General features: G+C 33.8%; 1 protein-coding gene across 2 annotated transcripts in view; it reads left to right on the top strand.

Moving 5' to 3' along the window:
• EMCN (endomucin) overlaps window positions 1–20,172 on the top strand; it is a 118,777-nt gene that overhangs the window by 17,232 nt on the left and 81,373 nt on the right. For both annotated transcript variants that reach the window (XM_005555542.5, XM_005555540.5), the window contains exon 2: window positions 19,724–19,849. In XM_005555542.5, the coding sequence (XP_005555599.2) occupies window positions 19,724–19,849 (126 nt within the window). The remainder of the gene's footprint in view (window positions 1–19,723; window positions 19,850–20,172) is intronic.

Here is a 20,172-nt window from a genome sequence, read left to right as displayed (position 1 = left end):
TTAGCAGTTAAAGGAATTCACCATCTTTAATTTGTTATACACTAATTGATTTATCTGTCGTCCCACTAGATTGAAAACTAACCCCAAGGATTTGTGGCCAACTGCACACTTCAAAATCCTTGTTCTGCACGGGGTCCTTGTCGCAAGGCGAGGATAAAAGGTTTGTCATGAGGCTGTCTTCTGAAGCCCAAACTGATGCTTGCTTACAATGCTTCTTGGTGCTTAAGGCAGACTATCATTAGTTGGAGAAATGTTTAAATTCTTCTGAGGACTTTAATTCACCTAAATTTGATTTTCCTCAAATCCCATCTAATTCAGGGCAGAAAAAGTACTTTAAAAAAACATAAACATCTTAAAAACTAATCAAACAATTATTAAAGCACTTATGAGCAAAGTCATGCAGTTTGTTCTTTGATGAATCATTTCAATATGGTAACACATCTGACATTGTAATTTAATAATAATAATGCCATATTTGTGTATTTAATTGAGAGTTTACAAAATACTTTTACATATGTCAGTTCTACAAAACCCTTAAAAGCAGTCAAAGTGGTATATTTTAGCTATTTTCAATTAATAGTTTTGAATACTTAAAGAAGTCTACTGAACAAAACATATAAATGGGATTAAAGCTAAAGGGTCTCTAGGGTGATGATTGCATTCACTACATTAGTAAATGGAATAACCACATTTGTAAATTAAACTTAAAATCTTACAAGATAAATAGATTTTTTTATTCTGTAACTTAAAATAAAATGGAACATTAACTTCCAAAGCCTAATTAACAACCAAAAAAAATCTTTTCTGCAAACAAAATGTACACTTGAGGATATTTTTAAAATAATGCGTTCAATATCTCTAAGAACATACCTGCAAAACATGCTAAATAGTAGTATAATGAATATAAGATATATAAGTAAATTATTTGAATTGATAAGGAAAATAAATAATTAATGTTATATCATCACCTAGCACAGCCCTAGTACACATAGGCATTCTGTAATTATCTGTGTTAAATGAATGAAAAAGATTCATTAAATGTTTAAATGTAGAGTTTAAGAATTGTTATGCACAGGCCCGGCACAGTGGCTCATGCCTGTAATCCCAGCACTTTGGGAGGCCAAGGTTGGTGGATCACCTAAAGTCAGGAGCTCAAAACCAGCCCGGCCAGCTGGGCATGGTGGTGGATCCCTGTAATCCCAGCTACTCAGGAGGCTGAGGCAGGAGAATCACTTGAACCTGGGAGGTGGAGGTTGCAGTGAGCTGAGATTGTGCCACTGCACGCCTGGGCGACAGAGCAAGACTCTGCCTTAAAAAAAAAAAAAAAAAAAAAAAAGTGATACACCGTCATTATGGAAAGTATCATGTTATTTTCATGACAGAGATATTTTACTAATTGATTTAGTTTATAATTATAATTTACATTCCTTGATATGTCTCCATGAGAGTTACATTGTTCATAAACTAGATTTGCCTATTTATTTTGTCTTAATATTAGGAAAATAAACACTTTTTTTCATCAAGTGAAACAGAAATTTTAGGCTAAAATTCTTTTTACTTTCATTTACAGATCAGAAAATTAAGATAGACAAATGATATAGATATGTAAATTTGGTTGGAATTAAATTTCGTTTCAGACATTGTTTCTTCAGATTAAACAGTAAATCATTCCAACTCCTTTCCTTCTCCTCCTGGAATCCAGTTTACATCTTTACTCACGTTAGTTTCTCTTCTTTGACAACTTTGCTGTTGTTCAAAATTGACAAATGAAAACTGGATTCATCCTATAATAAGAATCCAACCACTATTTAAAAAAAACAGCAATAGTTATCTCTTAATACTTACATATCATGATCTCTTCACTCTAGTACCATTTGAAAATAAGATTTTAAAATAAAATATCGTATTAATGACTCATTCCCTACTTAGGGTTTCTTTGGTTTCACATCCTTTCCTGATGCATTTACTCCTATACTATTTTACTAAATTTTTATGTATCTTTTTTCCACTTTTGTTTTTTACTTTATAGTTTTTCTTCCGAACTTTATCTATAAATGAGCAATAATTTCTCGAATTATTTTTATGTTGTTATTTTCCTTAGTATTATCCAAGACTTTAAAAATGAAGCTCAACTTTCTGTTCTTTAAAAACTTGATTTGGGCCCGGCACGGTGGCTCACGTCTGTAATCCCAGAACGTTGGGAGGCAGAGGCAGGCGGATCACGAGGTCAGGAGAGCGAGACCATCCTGGCTAACACGGTGAAACCTTGTCTCTACTAAAAAGAGAAAAAAAATAGCCGGGCGAGGTGGCGGGCGCCTGTAGTCCCAGCTACTCTGGACCAGGCTGACGCAGGAGAATGGCGTGAACCCAGGAGGCGGAGCTTGCAGTGAGCCGAGATCCTGCCACTGCACTCTAGCCTGGGCGACAGAGCAAGACTGTGTCTCAAAAAAAAAAAAAAAAAAAAAAAAAAAAAAAAAAACTTGATTTGAATTACTTTTTAAACTGTAAAGTTCATATTCCTTTTCAATGCTGTGCTAAATCTTCTTTAGATTGACTTTGCTACTTACTGGCTTATAGATTAATCTAGTTTTTTTTGTTTGTCTTGTTTTTGTAGTAACATGAGACAAAAATCAAAAGCCTTACTCAAGTCTAGCTAGATTATTGTAGGTCTTATACTTCCTTTTTTATATATAATTTTTTCTTTTCATAGGGACTTTAGACATTAAGTGGTTTTTAATCAACTACATGGCCCTTAGTTTCTACCTATATTATCAGTCCCTAAAACAATACTGATCTTTGGGCTTCTCTGACTTTATTTCTTAAAGCATGCTAATACAGTTCTCAAGGCATGCTAATACAAGAAAAAAAAAAAAAAGGAAAGAGAGAAAATGGAATGGGACTCACTTTCTGTCGTATGGTGAAGCTATAATTTGGTGCATTACAAAATCCTTCATGACTGATTTGGAGACCTTAAAAAGCTTTATCTAGAGCAATATTTCCAGTTTGTGTAATAGGGTACAACTTCTAGTACTTAAGATAATTTTAGCCATAAATGCCCATGGAATTAAATAACATTGACTCAAATCTCTAATCTGCTTCTGGTTTTTAAGTTAGAACATACATGTTTGGTGATTTCCTGTTTTTACCATGCCCTTAAACTCATTAATTCACTCTTTAACATCAAGAGAGCAAGGTTCAAGCATGAAACCATCATAGTTAATGATACCTGTCTAGAGTTGAATTACTTTTTTCACAGTATTTATTTTTATAATTATTTCTACTACCATTTTTGTGATAATATTATAACATTTCTTTTTCAACATTGAACTGAATTATTTAAAGGGAGGTAATTTTAAGAAAAAGAGTAAGAAAATAGTAAAGAATATGAAAAAACTCATAAAGGTGCTAAGAAAGTGAATGAAGTTTTGGACACACATTTCTGGAGATTAAACCACAGGCGCTGCTACAGCCAAATTTGGCATTTCCTTTTGCCAGCTCTTTTCTTCTCCCTAGAAGGCTGCTAAAATCAACAAGAGGTTTTAGGACATTTTTATAGTTGGTAAATGACTCTTCTGAACTTATGAAATACATTTTACTTCAACCTTTATCACCCAGGAGGATATGAAGAGTAGTATTTTCAAATGTTACAGAGTCTCACTAGAGATAAGAAAAATGCCAAGAACATGGCCAATGTTCTATGACTATTCCCAGATTTTAAAGTGACCCTCTATCTGAAAAACAAAAATCATAAATCTATATTTATTCAGCACTGAACACTACTGAGGTCACAAAAGAGCAAAGATGTGTTTAGAAATAATAATTATATGCAAAAAAATTTGCAAACAAATTTAAGCCAAGAAATTTTATTTCAATATGAAGTTTCAACAGTAAATCATGTAATCAATATAGATTCAACACAATTTTTGTACTCTTCTACTTTGAGCAGATGGTAATTCTATTTAAAATGATAGAATAATCCTAATATTTTGATGATACTGGCTATTCAGGAAAAAGTTTACTTACATTTAGCATTTAATAAACACTTACTGAGGGCCTAAAATCAAATACTGCATTAGTAGCTAAAGATACACAGATAAATGTTAATGCTATGAATTAAAGTTATTTGAAGACCGATTATTCTTATATGTTTTCTATAATGACTCTAAACTAACAAAATTTTAATTATACAAAGCACCATATCTCTTAGGTCTCGATAACAGAAATTACGTATTGATCATAATATGAGATTATGTCTATTGATTTTCTCCTATTTATATCCTTGTTACTCCATCAGGAAAGTAAATTTAATTGTTCTGGCATGAATTTGTCTTCAAAACCAGAAAAATCAGTTTACAAATGTTAGCTCTGTTCTAATAGTGGTCTTCACATTTAGGAAACACTTTATTACTTAATACAGGTGATATCTCAGATTTAAGTATATTGAGGCTGCATTGAAGTACTTATTCAATAGCTTCAGATTTTATTTGTTCTGATTATCTTGTCATATTTGCAAAGCGAACATTTGTAGCCAAACTGTTTGGAATAATTTGTTATAGAACAAATTTATGATTATCCTCTGCTTGTCAAACTCATTATTGTGACTCAGCAAATTTGATTTGAGCCTTGTAAACAATGTTTAATGGCATAAAAAACTCTTAGGTAACTCAAATATCATCTAGGTATTGCCACCCTTTAATATAAATATGTTCAGATTGAAGACTTATTCTATGCTCAAAAATCCAATGCCACCAATATCTGCAAATCCCATGTGGTAGAGGGAGGACTAAGTTCTCATGCTCACCTTTCTTCCCAGCGCCCTGCATCTGTCAAATCTCATGTTTATTTGAATTTTTATGACTTTTTTGTTTAAATTCACATTAGCAACAACCAAAATGTAGTTCCCATTCCTTCATGGATGACAAAAAAATCCAGTTAATTAAAATATTGGTAGGTGATGGGAGGTTTATATCACAGTAATGCAAAGGGTGAGTTTTAAATAGTTCTGTTCTTGGAAGTCCTTTGGATGCTTCATTTTTTCTTGACCCTTTTTGTCTTCTCTTACCCACACTCTTGGGGGAAAAAAAAAAAAGGTATAACAAGTTTTGTTTTATTTTCCGCAGCAGAAAAAATTCATTTATCTTTAGTTCTTTTACTCTTAGTTCTAGGCATTCTTTTAAATTTCCAAAATTACCTCTTGCAAGGGTACACCTGACCATGTGTTCTTAGATAATTATCATTTCTGTCCTCATCTTTGTCTTGGAATTTGAGAAGGGATTCTAGAGTGGTTTGTTTTTCTAGTGTGGATTAAAGTTGGCCAATATTATACAACAGGGTACTACTTTTAAATAATGAGGCAAGTTTGAGTTGACTGAGAAGCAAAGATACACTGTTTACTTCTTGCTCTCCTTCTTTTTAAATATGAATTTCCTGACTTCTCCCACTGTCAGCAGAGCAGATACTTCCCAACCAGACTTTGAGCATATTCTGGAACTGTGTCTGCTGCCTATTACTAAATACAAAAATATGTTGTAATGTTCAGTGTAGGCTCATTCTTTCTCCAAAGGCTACATCTGTCCCACAACATGCAGAGTTATTTCTAAATGTGTTCGCTCTAATTAAGTCACCACAAGTAACTCTTTTGATGGCATCTTAATGACATAGCTCAAAATATTTTTAATTTGGAAACTATATTATATAAAAGCTAGTATAAAAAATCAAAAAGCAGACAATCATGAATTCTTCTTTGTTCTTGAATGAATACATGATGGGCTTTTGCTGAGCATGTGGTTCAGAGCAGTTTTTCCACATCCAATGTGGAGAAACTGGGGGAAGAGATTTGGAAAAGGAAAAGTTATGTTTTTGTCCTAGCACTTATAACTGGTATATCCTGGAACCAAAAAGCTATAAATCCTCTACTCTGTAGGTATTTGCTTATTTGTTTTTAATTAAAAAGTATGAGTCATCAGTGTTTGAAGAAAGTCTCTGACTATTTGCGGGAATTGATAAGAAAAGTTACCAAATTATGGATTTGTCCTGTGATGCTATATGAAGACTTGAGTGAATTTAAATAAACTCTACTACTACTGCTATACTAATTGAAGATCCACAGAGGAGTGGTCCCCCAACTCTTAAAATATAAATAACTCATTTATATGGAAAAAAGTTGTGAAACAACCCCCATGTAAAATAATAATAATATAATAACTGCACTCATCAATAGAGGAAACAGAAATAAAATCTACTAAATATTTTGCAATTTCTGAAATTACATATACTTTTAATCAGAATAGAAGCTATTGATTTTAAATTAGTAACATATATGAGTAAGTCATTTTATCCATATATAGACAATATTTAGTGTGAATATGGATTCAAAGATCCCTGGTGTGAACTCTGCAGATTCCAGTAGCCCAGGTCTATGGCATGACAGCACTTAATATGGAGCCCACAGAACCACAACCACAGCATGTAAAATCTCTTTCTTCTACCACATGAGCCCAATTTGCAAGTTTTCCTTTTTCTATTCAGCAATCTTTTTGTTTTACAACTATAATCACAGTTTCTTAGAAAGAATGGTGAAGGGATATTAGAAAAAGAGAATAATAAATATAGTTATAAAATTCAGAGGATAAAATTATGAGTTAGGAGGAGCTTAAGTTTTGATTCAAAATACTTTAGTGTCCTGAACTTACTAAATGGGTTGGAGATGGTCCCATTAACTAGTTAACTGAATATATAGGGGCAGTATTAGCAAGGAACATAACCTAATCGTAGAACTCTAAAATGTACTTTATATCATTGAGTTATAAACATGATAAATTCAAGTGTAACCCAGATGTTAGCTGTACTTCTTAAATTTTTATATATTTTAATCTCTAGATATGCACAAAAAGTCTATAAGGTAGATTATAAACTGAGGCTAAAAAGGTTAAGCTATTTGCATATGGTCACATAGCTGGTAAGTGATGAGGCCTGGACTCAAATTGGGCAACATGGTCCCCAGACCCGGTTATCTACTCCCTACACTACACCACCCCTTGCTTTTTTTCTTGGTAATAAATTATTTTGATTTATTTAGTGTCTTCTCTTCCATTCACAAAGGACATTGGATATATATATTAAATAATAATATTCTGGGAAATATGTTGATAGTTGTATTGGAATCCCTTTGTATGTGACATATTTCTTATGTATTGCTCTCAGAATTTTGTATTCATCTTTAGTGTTTTGGTAATTTGATTGTGATGTGTCTTGGTGAACTCATATTTGGATTGAATTTGATTGAAGACATCTGCACTTCCTGTATCTGAATGTTAAAATTTTCCCCCAGATTAGGGAAGTTTTCAGCCATTACTTCTTTAAATATGTTTTCTGTCTCTTTTCTCTTTCTTTTTCTCTTTTGCTTCTCTCTTAAATTCCCATTATGTGTATGTTTGGTCTCTTGATGGTGTCCTACAATTGCTACAGGCTTTTTTCATTCTTTTTTCTTTTTGTTCCTCTGACTGGATAATTTCAAATGTTCTATCTTTAAGCTCACTGGTTCTTTGAGTCTGCTGCTGGAACTTTCTATTGCATTTTTCGGTTTAGTCATTGTATTCTTTATCTCAAGGATTTCTATTTGGTTTTCTAAGCTGTTTCTATTTATTTGTCATACTTCTCATTTTGTCTGTGTATTGTTTCATTTAATGTTTGTGTGTAAATTTCATTTAATGGTTTATTTCTATTTTCTTATAGTTCATTGAACTTCTTCAAGAGAATTATTCTGATTCTTTTCCTGTCATTTCTTAGATCTTCTGTTAGGGTTACTGTTGGGGCTTTAATAGTTTCTTTCGGAGGTGTCATCATTTCCTAAGTCTTTGTAATCATTGTATCCTTGCATCGGTGTCTGTACATTTGAGGAGACAGCTACTTTTTCTAAATTTCACAGGTGTTCTTTGGAAGGGATAAACTTTCACTATTTAGTCTAGCCTGTGATTCTAGATGAACCAGTTGGTAACAACCCTGGTCAGCGAGAGCTTGCTTTTGAGTTCTCTAGATAGCTGGCCTGCTGCCTTTGCTATGAATTTGGGTGAGACAGCTGGCTGGGCTCTGCTATGTGGCAAGACCACTGAATGAGCTCTATAATCAGGCTAAGCTGCTAGATAGGCACTACAACCACCTCATATTGGGCCAGGTTGCAGGGTCTATTCCTTGGTCAAGTGGTACCACTATTTTAAGTGTTGGACAGGGTTGCAGAAGGGGCCCTAAGGTTAGGTGGAGTTGCTGATCAGGATGGATGGGACCAGCTGTTTTGCTCTGTAGAACTGCATGGTTGAAGTTTGCCTGCCTGCCTATGGGGGGCCTTGGTTTGGCTGAACACTGTTTAAATTCATAAGTATGGCAGATTTAGCCTCTGATTTTTGCTAAAATTTGCTGTGATGGTCATCTCCCTCCCTTGGCGAGAACTAGGGAAGGAATTTGAGGTCATGCAGAGAACTGTTAAACTCCCGAGTGTGGTGCAGCTAGTTCCTTAGCGAACCAATAGTAATTAAAATAGTATAGTGATAGCATAAGAATAGATTCATCAACCTATGGAACAGAATAGAGACATTAGTCTAGGCAAAGATTGTTTTATATTTGATCCCCCACAGGCAGGCAACAAAAGCTAAAACAGACAAATGGGATTATATAAAAATAAAAAGCCCTGTACATCAAAGGAAACAACAGAATGAAGAGTCAACTGATAGATAGGGAGAAAATATTTGCAAGCCATAGCTATCATAAAAGAGTATCCAGAATATATAAGAAACTCAAACAACTCTATAGAAAGAAAATAAATAATTCCCAATTGGAAATGGGTAAGAGAACTGAAGAGACACTTCTCAGTAAAAACATATGAATGGCCAACAGATATATGAAAGAATGCTCAATGTCACTAATCATTAGGGAAAATGCAAATTAAAATCACAATGAGATACCATCTCATACCTGTTAGAATGACTACTATAAGAAATATAAAAGAAGATACATATTAGATAGGATGTAGAGAAAACGGAACCCTAATACAGTCATGCAGTGTTTAATGATGGATGTAATGATGGGGATACATTCTAAGAAATGTCTTGTTAGGACATTGTGCGAACATCATAAAGTGCACTTACACAGCCTACTACACATCTAAGCCTTATGGTATAACCTCTTACTCTTAGGCTACAAACCTATATAGCACGTTATTGTGTGAAATACAGTAGGCAATTTAAACACAATGGTAAATATACATGTATCTAAACATAGAAAAGGCACAGTAAAAACAATACACCTGTATAGGGCACTTACCATGAATAGGGCTTACAGGACTGGAAGTTGCCCTGGGTGAGTCAGTGAGTGAGTGTCGAGTGAATGTGAAGGTCTAGGAATTTACTGTACAATACTATAGACTGTATAAACACTGTATACTTGGGCTATACCAAGTTCATAAAAAATATTTTTCTTTCTTCACTAATAAATTAAGCTTAGCTTATGGTAATATTTTTACCTTATGACATTTTTACTTTTTTTTAAACTTCTTGACTCTTTTGAAATAACACTTAGCTTAAAACACAAACACATTGCACAGCCATACAAAAATAGTTTCTTTCTTTATATTCTTAATCTATAAGCTTTTTTTCTGTTTTCAATCTTTTTTTTTTTTTTTTTTTACTTTTTCAACTTATAAAAAATTAAGACACAAACACACATATTAGCCTAGCCCCACACGGGGCTATGATCATCAGTATCACTGTCTTTCATCTCCACATCTTGTCCCACTGGAAGGTCTTCAAGGGCAATAACATTCATGGAGCTCTCATCTCCTGTAATAACAATGCCTTCTTCTGAAACACCTAATGAAGGAACTGCCAGAGGCTGCTTTGTAGTTAACTTTCTTTTTTTAAATAAATAGGTGCACACTCTAAAATAATAATAATAATAAAGTAAAGCAGTTGTGTTTCGGTATCTGACGGGGTTGGTTCTAGGACACCTGCAGGTACTGAAATCCAGGCATGCTCAAGTCCCACAGTCAGCCTTGTGGAGCCCACAGATATGAAAAGCTGGTCTTCCGTATCCACAGGTTTTGTATCCCAGAAATACTGCATTTGGTTGAATTTTAGGTGCAGATATGGAGGGTTGACTGTGTGGTATATACATAAGCCAGTAACATAGTCAATTATTATCTTTATCAAATGTTATGTACTGTACATAATTATATATGCTATACTTGAATATGACTGGAAGCACAGGTTTGTTTATACTAGCATCACCACAAACATGTCAGTAATGCATTGTACTGCAATGTTACAACAGCTATGCTGTCATTAGACAACAGGAATTTTTCAGCTCCTTTATCATCTTACTCTTGCATATGTGGTCACTGACTGAAATGGTGTTATGTGTCACATGACTCTACACTGTTGCTGTGAATGTAAATTAGTACCATCACTGTGGAAAACTGTATGGAGGTTCCTCAAAAAATTAAAAATAGAATTACCATATGATCATATACCCTAATTTGTTGCATTTATTTTCATAATGATTAGGAATAGAGTAAGGGAAAAATGAACTCTTTAATGTCATCAGAATACTAAAGTAGTAGCATGGGAATACTGCAACCACAAGCAGCATAATTTCATATTATAGTTCTAAACCTCCAAACAATGCAGAGAAAGAAAACACGGAAGCTGAGACCAGATCACCTGAATTTGAACAAGGGTCTAACACTTTCTGACTCTGCATCTTCAGAAGTCAAAATTGGTTACCAGGGCCTCAGTCTATCCATCTATAAAATGGAGATGCAAGTAGTGCCTATTCAACTGTTTCACAAAATTGTCATTAAAATCAAATAATGTAAATAAAAGTAATTATTGTTATATGTGCTTGTTTTCTTGGAATGCCAGTCATTTAAGTTACATTTTCTGTAACTTAAAACAACTTTTCAGGACAAAAAATTTCTCTCTGATTTTTTAGAAGACAGAAATAACTTTTAAAATTTTACACCTTTATAACTAGTCTTTCAGTTGATACAAACTAAAGAGTATTTTAAATCAACTAGATAGTTTTTATTTACATTTAGAGAAAAGAAAAATAAGAGTAGATAATATGAAAAGCAAGACATCTCAGACTCAGCCAAATATGTTCTAGCTTCAAGTGCAATGCTGTAGACTATTTTTGGAAACTAAGTTTTTCACTAATTATAGACATAACATACACATACTACACTTTAAAAGGGAATTGGCTAACATATTGAATATGGGCTCTGTTTGTTCAGGTAGGAATTAATTTATCCATAAAAATGATTTCATCTTATTATACTTACTCTTCCATGGTGAAAAGAAAATTCCAAAGCAAAATATTCCAAATGTCTGTTTCAAATTTTGCCTTTAACATTTTCTCTAGTTCTGGGCAGACCAACACACTAAAGGGAAATACATTTAATCTAGGCAACAACATCAAATTGTAAATGAGTGTAGTTATCTTTGTCCCCTAAAATACACAATTCCCGTTTGGGCACAGATTTCTCCCAGGTAAGAAGTTAATAACTCCATAGAGCAATTATGTAGAACTCCTGAAATACAAGCTTCCCCTTGATATGTATAAATGCAAGTTATTCTTTATTATTTGCCATAATGTATATTTACAATGTAACCGAACCTTAGATGTAATACAGTTTCATAGTTGAAGAGACATTGTTCAACAGTCACTTTTTACAGATTAAAAAAGGGAGGCCCAGAAAGGTAAAGTGGCTCACACAGTTACACAGTTAGCTAATGTCAGAGTTGCCAGGTCTGTAATTTTCTTCCATCATGCCATTTCATGTGTGCAAGTCACTATACTAAACTAATGTGATCTGCTAGTAAAAAGTGTCCAGTGAGATGCTCCTTGTCTCCAAGGAAATGCTCAGGAGAGCCAGTAGTTTAAAAATTAAGATTTTAAGTGGCTACATTTGAAGTTCAGAGGAAAGCTGTATTAGTCCATTCTCATACTGCTATGAAGAAGTACCCGAGATTCGGTAATTTATAAAGAAAAGAAGTTTAATGAACTCACAGTTCTGCACTGCTGGAAATGCCTCAGGAAACTTACAATCACAGTGGAAGGTGAAGGAGAAGCAAACGCACGTCTTACATGGTGGCAGGCAGGAGAGCATGTGTGCAAGTGCACAGGAAATGCCCTTTATAAAGCAATCGGATTTCATGAGACTCACTAACTGCCACTAGAACAGCATGGGGAAAACTGTCCCCATGATTCAATTATCTCCATCTGGTCTGTCCCTTGACACATGGGGATTGTGGAGATTACAATTCAAGATGAGATTTGGGTGGGGACACAACTCCTAGCTGTATCAAAAGCTGAAGATTTAATTCAAGAGATAAAAGGAACTGCACCCTGTCCTACTTTCCCCTCCTCTATGTGGAGCCCAGAGAAGGGACAAAGCAGTGCTACTCCCCTCAGGACTGAGAGGGCACCCAAAGTGATCCCTCGTCTGAAGTCATGAGATGGATCCAAGAGACTTGCTTGCTTTTATTGCTCCCTACAAGGATGTGCTAAGCTCCAGCATCTTACTTCGTTGGAAGGTAGCTTTTGAGCTGCAGAACCATAGTTCCTTTCTGGAGTCAGAGAACTGTATGGAGGAAGAAAGAGATCTCAGGACAAGTGTCTGAGGGCCAAGGAGCATCACCAAGACATTCTTTTTTCCTCCCACTCCTACCTTTATAAATATTAAATGTAACTTTGCCTTTTTTACCTCAGGATTTGAAATTCCTCAACCAAACTGGCTATAATATATAAAAAGTCTCCTTATACTAAAGTCCACAATCTAAAAATATCTCATTACTATGGAACATGATCTTTGAAGAATTATCCATTTGTGAAGGAAAAATAACTGCATGGCCCCGTAATTTTGAACAAGACACCTGGGTAAGTGTAGGCAATTTACCTTGTACACCTCCATCCATTTGTCAGCCAGGACATCTCAGGTTCTTGGGTCCATTTTGCAGATATTGTTGTTTTCTGTTTAACAAACTCACCACTGGAATGCTGCCTTCCTGTTCTCCCCAGAGCAGCCAGGTGGCTGAGACACCTGTCCATCCTCAGAGTCTGCCAGGCTTGGCACTCCCTCCCCACCTCACAGATGGCTGGCAACCTGAGGAGATTCCTCTTTTGGGTGCAGCTTTCTCCCACTTATCTGAATATTTTTCTCTCTGTGAGAGATGAGATTTTCTTACTTATCTTTCAAAGTCCTTTCATATAGGAAATTTAAACATTCTCAGAACTGTTGTGCCTGCTACAATATTTTTTAACTTTAATTGAAAATGTATTTTAAATTTAAAATCCTCTTTTACAAGAGTTGCTCTGATGTTTTCATTGCAAATGGGATTTCCCTGATTTCTCCTTCGAAAATACTATGCTTATTAATGTGTAACATCATCAATGTCCCTTTTTGGATCTCATATTATTGGCACTATTGGTTTTTCTCTTCTATTCGAATATAAACTTTTTCTTTCCTGAGAAAAGAGTTATCTGGCTTCTCTTGAAAAATCTTCCTCCAAGAAAATAATTTCTGATTATGCCAGACACAGAGAGACATGACCTTACTTTGATTTCACTTAATATTGTATGGAACCAGCTATGTATAGTACTAATTATTTAATGCCATTTTTATATGGCATAAATACAAGCATAATCTTCTAGATGTTTCACATATATTTATAGCTTAAGTATCAGAAAAAAAACTTCTAAGTTCCTCTAGGAAAAACACACATTTTAAAATTGTGCTGAACATCTGTTGAAATTGATGTTGAATAAATATTTATTGAGGCAAATAACTCTTGGTTAATGAGTTACTTATACATTTTTATATGATATCATACCATTTTTGGAGGAAGGCAAACAGAAGAAATTATCTGGGCTGCATTATCACATAATAACTTTTTTTCTTTTAATTGAAAAAAAATGCTGTATTTAATTTGGTTGCCAGTGGATCAAAGTGACCTCTCCCACATCAAAAGAGAAGGATCACCATTAGTGTACAACTGTGTTAATATGAAATTAATTATCAAAAAGAAGTTGGTGCCAGGTTTTTTATGAAGACTATTTGATGCAAATATGGGAACAGTACTTTATTTTATTTGTATCTATTTTTGTATATTTTATTATATTTACATATGTTTTTATAAATCTCTTTAATATGTGAGAAAGATGGAAATTTTCAACTTACACTTCATTAATGGTCATTTACTGCCATAGAAAGTATACAATAAGAATTATAATGTTAGTAATTACTGACAAATTACTATGAAAAGGGATCCTCCTACCATTTATAAGTCCTAATTTGTGCTTTGCCATTACATGCAAACTTAAGAAGTATGTCTTTGTTCATTATATACTGTGATACACAAGAGAATAAAAATCCACAAAATCATAACTGAAAATCTGGCAATTATTTTATTTTAAGATAAATTTGTTTAAAAATTGTAAAAGACTGAGTTGCTGGGAGTAAATACAAGGTAGAGATGCATGAAGACCATATAAATTTGTAGAAATAATACATTATAAGTTATTGAGAAATAAAATTGTTTTAACATCAATTCCATAAATTAGTTGGTCTAGGTTATGACATTGTTACCTAATAATAGGAATAGGACATTTGACATTTATAAGACCACCTGGTCTTATATGTACTGTATTTTGTATGTACTGTAATTATATATTTTTGAAGAAATCATTTTTTCATTTTCTTAAAGAGTGTAAACTTTCCTTCCAAAATGTTGTTTATGGAGCAAACTGGCAAGCAAATATTTTCTCAGAGATAATTCAGAAGGCAAATGCACTCCATACACCCAAGTAGTATAATTAGAAACAAAAACAGATTTTTGTATATCATTTACTGAAGAGTACTGAAATATAAATCAAAGAGACTTTTTTACTAATTGGTGCTGTGATCTTCTGAAACTACCCTAAACTCATAACTTTTCTAAGTTAGAAAATGCAAAGATTATATTTCATTCAGATACCAAAATATTTATTCCCCATCTCAAATCATCCTAGAATTTTAAGTTACTGTCTTCAACGTTTGTGTTGATCTAGAAAAAGCCAGATCTATTTTCTTTAGTAGTGGATTTCTACTGGACTTTAGGTGCAGACTTAGTAAAGGAGAGGCCATCCGCTGTCCCAAAGAGGAAAGGTAACTGGAGAGAGCACTACTCATTATAAGGATGGATACAAATTCTGACTTTAGCCAGTCATGGAGCACACCTGTAATCCTAGCTACTCAGGAGGCATAGGTGGGATGATACCTTGAGTGCAGGAGTTCAAGGTCAGTCTGAGAAAAATAGCAAGACTCTGTCCCTTTAAACAAAAACCTAACTTTTAGTGACTATTTGACAATTACCTAAAAATATAATTACAAAGATTAGACATGCTTTGTAATTACAAAGAGTAGATGACTTTATCATTTGAAGACAGAATAGAATACATTTAGTTTTCAGCTATAAGCTGAATTCTCAAAGATAAAAAAAAAAAAAAAAAGAAAGTTCACATGAAAGTTCCTGTATGTGCACAGTTGGGAATTCCTATATTGAACCTCAGAGAATACAGAACTATTTCAGAATCTATGGAAAGACCTTAGCAAAAATCTATCATAGAATTTTAATAATTAGAATAGTTATTTTCTTAATATTCAGATAATGCTTCATCCTTTGTAGTACAGGAAACTGGTATCACAGTATCCCTTGAGCTCTCCAAGTCTGGATATATGGGGACAGGGTGGAATCAGGACAAAATACCATCTGTTTCTCTTACAACATCCCAAGAGCAGTACTATCTGCTTTGGCACAAGTAAAGTCAGGAGGCTCAATTTGCCTTGTTAAATTTATCTTTAATCATTTTGACATACAGAGGAAAAAAATAGTATCTCGCCATGTCCTGTGAAAAGAAGATACTTTAGAATAAGCTGTTCCTCCCAATGGTTTATTACAAAATCAAATAAGACCTAAAAGGAATTTACAGATAATACAGTAAACCATATCTGGTGTTACATGCATCATGGTCTATAAAATCTTCAACCATGGTAGTTAGAGGAAATAATTATTTTCCACCACGTGGTAAGACAAAGTTTCCAGTTGCAAAATTTTTCTAAATGAAAAAACTTTTTTCTTGCATTTTTCAGATCTAAATAGTGTTATCAAATGGGAAATTTTCTTTAAAACTTGAAGTCTAACATGGAAACATTTTATGTGTGTGTATGTACACATATATATGTATATATGTGGCACTTGAAATGTTTGTTTCTTTAAGAAAAAAATAGTGAACTATTTTGTCTATTTCATCATTGTAGTTACATAAGAGAAAAACATGTGTGTGTCTAGTCACTATCACTCCCTGTCAAAAGCAGAGAGCAAGTGGAGCTGAGGTATGGAGCTTTACATAGCGCTACCTTCTTATGGCCAGATGTGTGATGGTTAAGAAAATACTATCTGAAGTCAAGGCTGCCTGAATTTAAATTCCAACTATATCACTTACCAGTGCATATTGTTGGCAAGCTGTTTACCTTTTTTGAGCCTCAGTGTCCTTATCCATAAAATGGTGATCATAAGAATATGAGCCTCTTTGTGTCTTTAAATTAGATAACCCACAGAAAGTATTTCCATTGAGCATAGAACATGGCACACTCAGTACTTTTAGGAGTTGCCGAAAGAGGGCACGCTGTTTGTTAAACAACCCATAGAATTAATAATAGAGATGTTAAAGAGTATGAATGAATTAAAGTTTGATTCAGGAGAAATCAGGGGCCAAATATGTTTAAGGATGTTGAGGAGGAAAAGCCTTATAGTACACCTCAATCTTACTGCACCAGTGGTTAGAAATTTGCTTAATTGTAGTTTTCATAAAGTCATTTCTCGGATGTGAATTCGTTGATGTCACATGATGACTTCAAAAGGGCAGAGGACATTAATAAATATAAAAATGAGGGCTTGCAGCTTGATCCAAATGGAGTCTTCTCATTCTCTGCCCCACTCATTTCCCCATTGTCTTTCCTAGGGTGGAATTTCTGTTTGGTCACTTTCTATGGCTCTCCAGTGACTTGATAAAATCTTAAATCTTGGTCTGGGTGTTCATGGTCTTCTACAGTTGGCCTCCAGTATTTTCCCAGATCATGCACACTATGTTCTTTCATAGCACACTGCAATCCAGCTAGACAGACCTGTTTGCAGTACTCCAAAATACCTTTCACTTCTCCACTCCAGAGCTCATCTCATGCCCTTTCCTCTCCCTGTATGGATATATTATTACTCTTCAAGCCCTAGTTCCTAGCATGAAATATTCCTTGTTCATACCAGCAGGGTAATCTTATTTTATCTTATAAAGTCTTGTCCAATTTATTGTTTGTCCAGCAGCTTTCATATTTTTGACTGGAATCACAGTAAGAAATGTGTTTTGCCCTGGCACACATTTCGTGCAGACTTAACACACACACACACACACAAACACACACACACACACACACACACACACCCCTATACCAAAGCTTCATGAAACAATACTTACCTATTATTTGCAATACCACACTCTCATATTGTTTCTTTTCTTTTCCAACTTGGAAAAAGCTCTGACTGCAATCTACTACAGAGATTTAATTATTCTTTAATTGTATCACAACCTGCAGTTTGAAAAACACTGGTTTGTACAACCTATACATGATATACCTTATTATTTACTGTGCATAGGCATTATATTTCCTACCAGACTAAAAGTAATGTTTGATACCATGTGATAAATCATAGAGTCTTTTTTATCTAATCATGATTTTTACATAAGTAGTTGCTTAATAAATATTGAGGGAGAAAAGGAAAGAAGGAAATGAAGGGGAAGAAGGAAGGAGGAAGGAAGAGAAGGAAGGAAAGAAGGAAGGAAGGAAGGAAGGAAGGAAGGAAGGAAGGAAGGAAGGAAGGAAGGAAGGAAGGAAGACAACTCTAAAGATGTTGATTATGCTCAGAAATTAACAATGTTGCTATTTAGGAAGTCCACAGATGAGGATCATTCAGGCTATTTGTAGGTGAATTTTCCTGTCTAAGTGCTACTTTTTTTAGTGATTTCTTCAACCTCAATATAAAATTTAAAATGAGTGTCACATCTATGGATGTTAAGACTAAAACAAAAATAGCCAGAACAAAATGACTAATGGTGAAAAGATAAGCTTCAACAGGCTGTATTCCTGCTCCCTGCTGAATATTGTGGGGTACGGAGGTAAGACCAAGGGTGTGAAGTGCGCCTCCAGAGGTGAAAAAAGCTTTTGACTTGATTTCCATAAAGCCTGTGAAAATGCAATTCTATCATTTCTGTATGTGCTGAACACATTTCTCCGTGTGCTGAATACCTCAAGCAATTTCTATGTGCTATCTATAAACAGTCAGTGCTAAGAACTAACACTTCCGAGCATCTCAAGACTATAAAATTATATGGCACTTATACTGTATGTCATGACGTCTGAGATGTTGGTTTCATTGACATACTAGATTATTGTTTTTACTCAGATTCAAAAAGGAACATTTCAAATGTAATTTAAATTTGAGAAGTCATACTATTGACATATATTTACTGTAATAGCATACCCAGTTTGACTGGGATTTGAATATGCCTTTATTATTCAAAGTCCATCCTCTTATATACTCTATCCAGACCAAGTGACAACAAAAAACAACGCCTTACCATAGATGTGAATATTTTTTTCCAAATTTTTATACACTTGCTTGCTGTATGTTGATTTTTAACATAAAACTGTATTTCCAGAGATGAAAACAACAAAATACAGGACTAAAAATATTTTATAAATGCTACTAAATTACAATAATTTTATGTGAAGTAAATCTTTTTATAGAACACTGAGTTAAATCCTACATACTTCACTTTGAAAAATAATAATGAAGTGATGATTTTGCCAACTCTGGTTGTTACAGAAGACTGATTTCCTCATTTGTTTGAACAGAAGTTTTAAGAATTCTTATTTAAAATAAATATATAGTATGGATTAAAAATGTATTGCCTTCATTTCTGTGCCTTTGCCTGCCCAAATTATGTTAAAATTTAGAGAAATAAACTATTAAAAAATGTGGATTTATGGTGGCCCTATTACTTTTAAGTATGTTGCAGTTATGTATCTATGTATATATGTGTATGTATATATGTATACTCTTGTCTTTATTATGTTTTATATTTTATACTCTATATAGTACATATTTATATAGAGTGCTTTATATGAAGAAGACATATACTAAAATTGATTTTTTACTACTTAGTAACTTTAATGTGATGTAAAAATATATAGTGAAATATCTACTGCCCAGAGAGTGCCCATGTAAGCATTTCATCTTGCAAGTTTCATTGAGTTGGATTAAAAAATTATTAAATTTCAAATTTATACATTTATTCCACATTAGTTTTCTCAGAAATTATATCACTCTGAAACCACAAACTACTCCTAACCAGTCGTCTTGAAAATTCATGCGATTGGTGAGAAGTAGATGCAGTTAGTGAATAAATGCTCAGCTAAGGATAAATTGATTACAACTAGAAAATTGGTTGCAAATTCACATTCTACTGATCGGTTTAGCAGTAGTACATACACAGTATACTTGTTTAAATATACTAGTCTATTAATTGGAAAACTATATGTAAGTGTTAATGCAACTACTTTAATGTAATTTACTGTTTTCAGGTGTTATAAATGCAACTACTCCTTCATCAGTTGTCGTTACTGCAACAGAAACATCTGTAACAACACCAAACACAGGATCATCACAGAAAAATGTTACCACAACAACAAATGAAACAACTCCTAAAGGTAGGATTAACTGTTGGTAAATTTAGTTTAACTTTAACAAATGAAATTAGTAGTGTATATACATCAGTATGAGAAAATAATTTGGGATCTTATATCTGATTGTTATAAAGGCCAGTGCTATTTCATGATTTTGAAATTATGTGTTACTTGGGGTTCCATACAAAACCCTGAAATCTCAGTGAGCTTCTTTGTTGATATTCTTTGGGATCACTTCCTGTTTGAGAATGATTTTATTGTGAATGTTACATACACAAAGTTTATTTTTAGAGAAGAAAGAAATTGCCATGTCCTAAGTCATAAAATGTCTTTCTAAATATTCCAAT

This window comes from Macaca fascicularis, chromosome 5 (genome assembly GCF_037993035.2).
Source record: "Macaca fascicularis isolate 582-1 chromosome 5, T2T-MFA8v1.1".
NCBI lineage: Eukaryota > Metazoa > Chordata > Mammalia > Primates > Cercopithecidae > Macaca > Macaca fascicularis.
The sequence above is the reverse complement of the archived record's forward strand: the minus strand, read 5'-3'. Positions and strand labels throughout refer to the sequence as shown.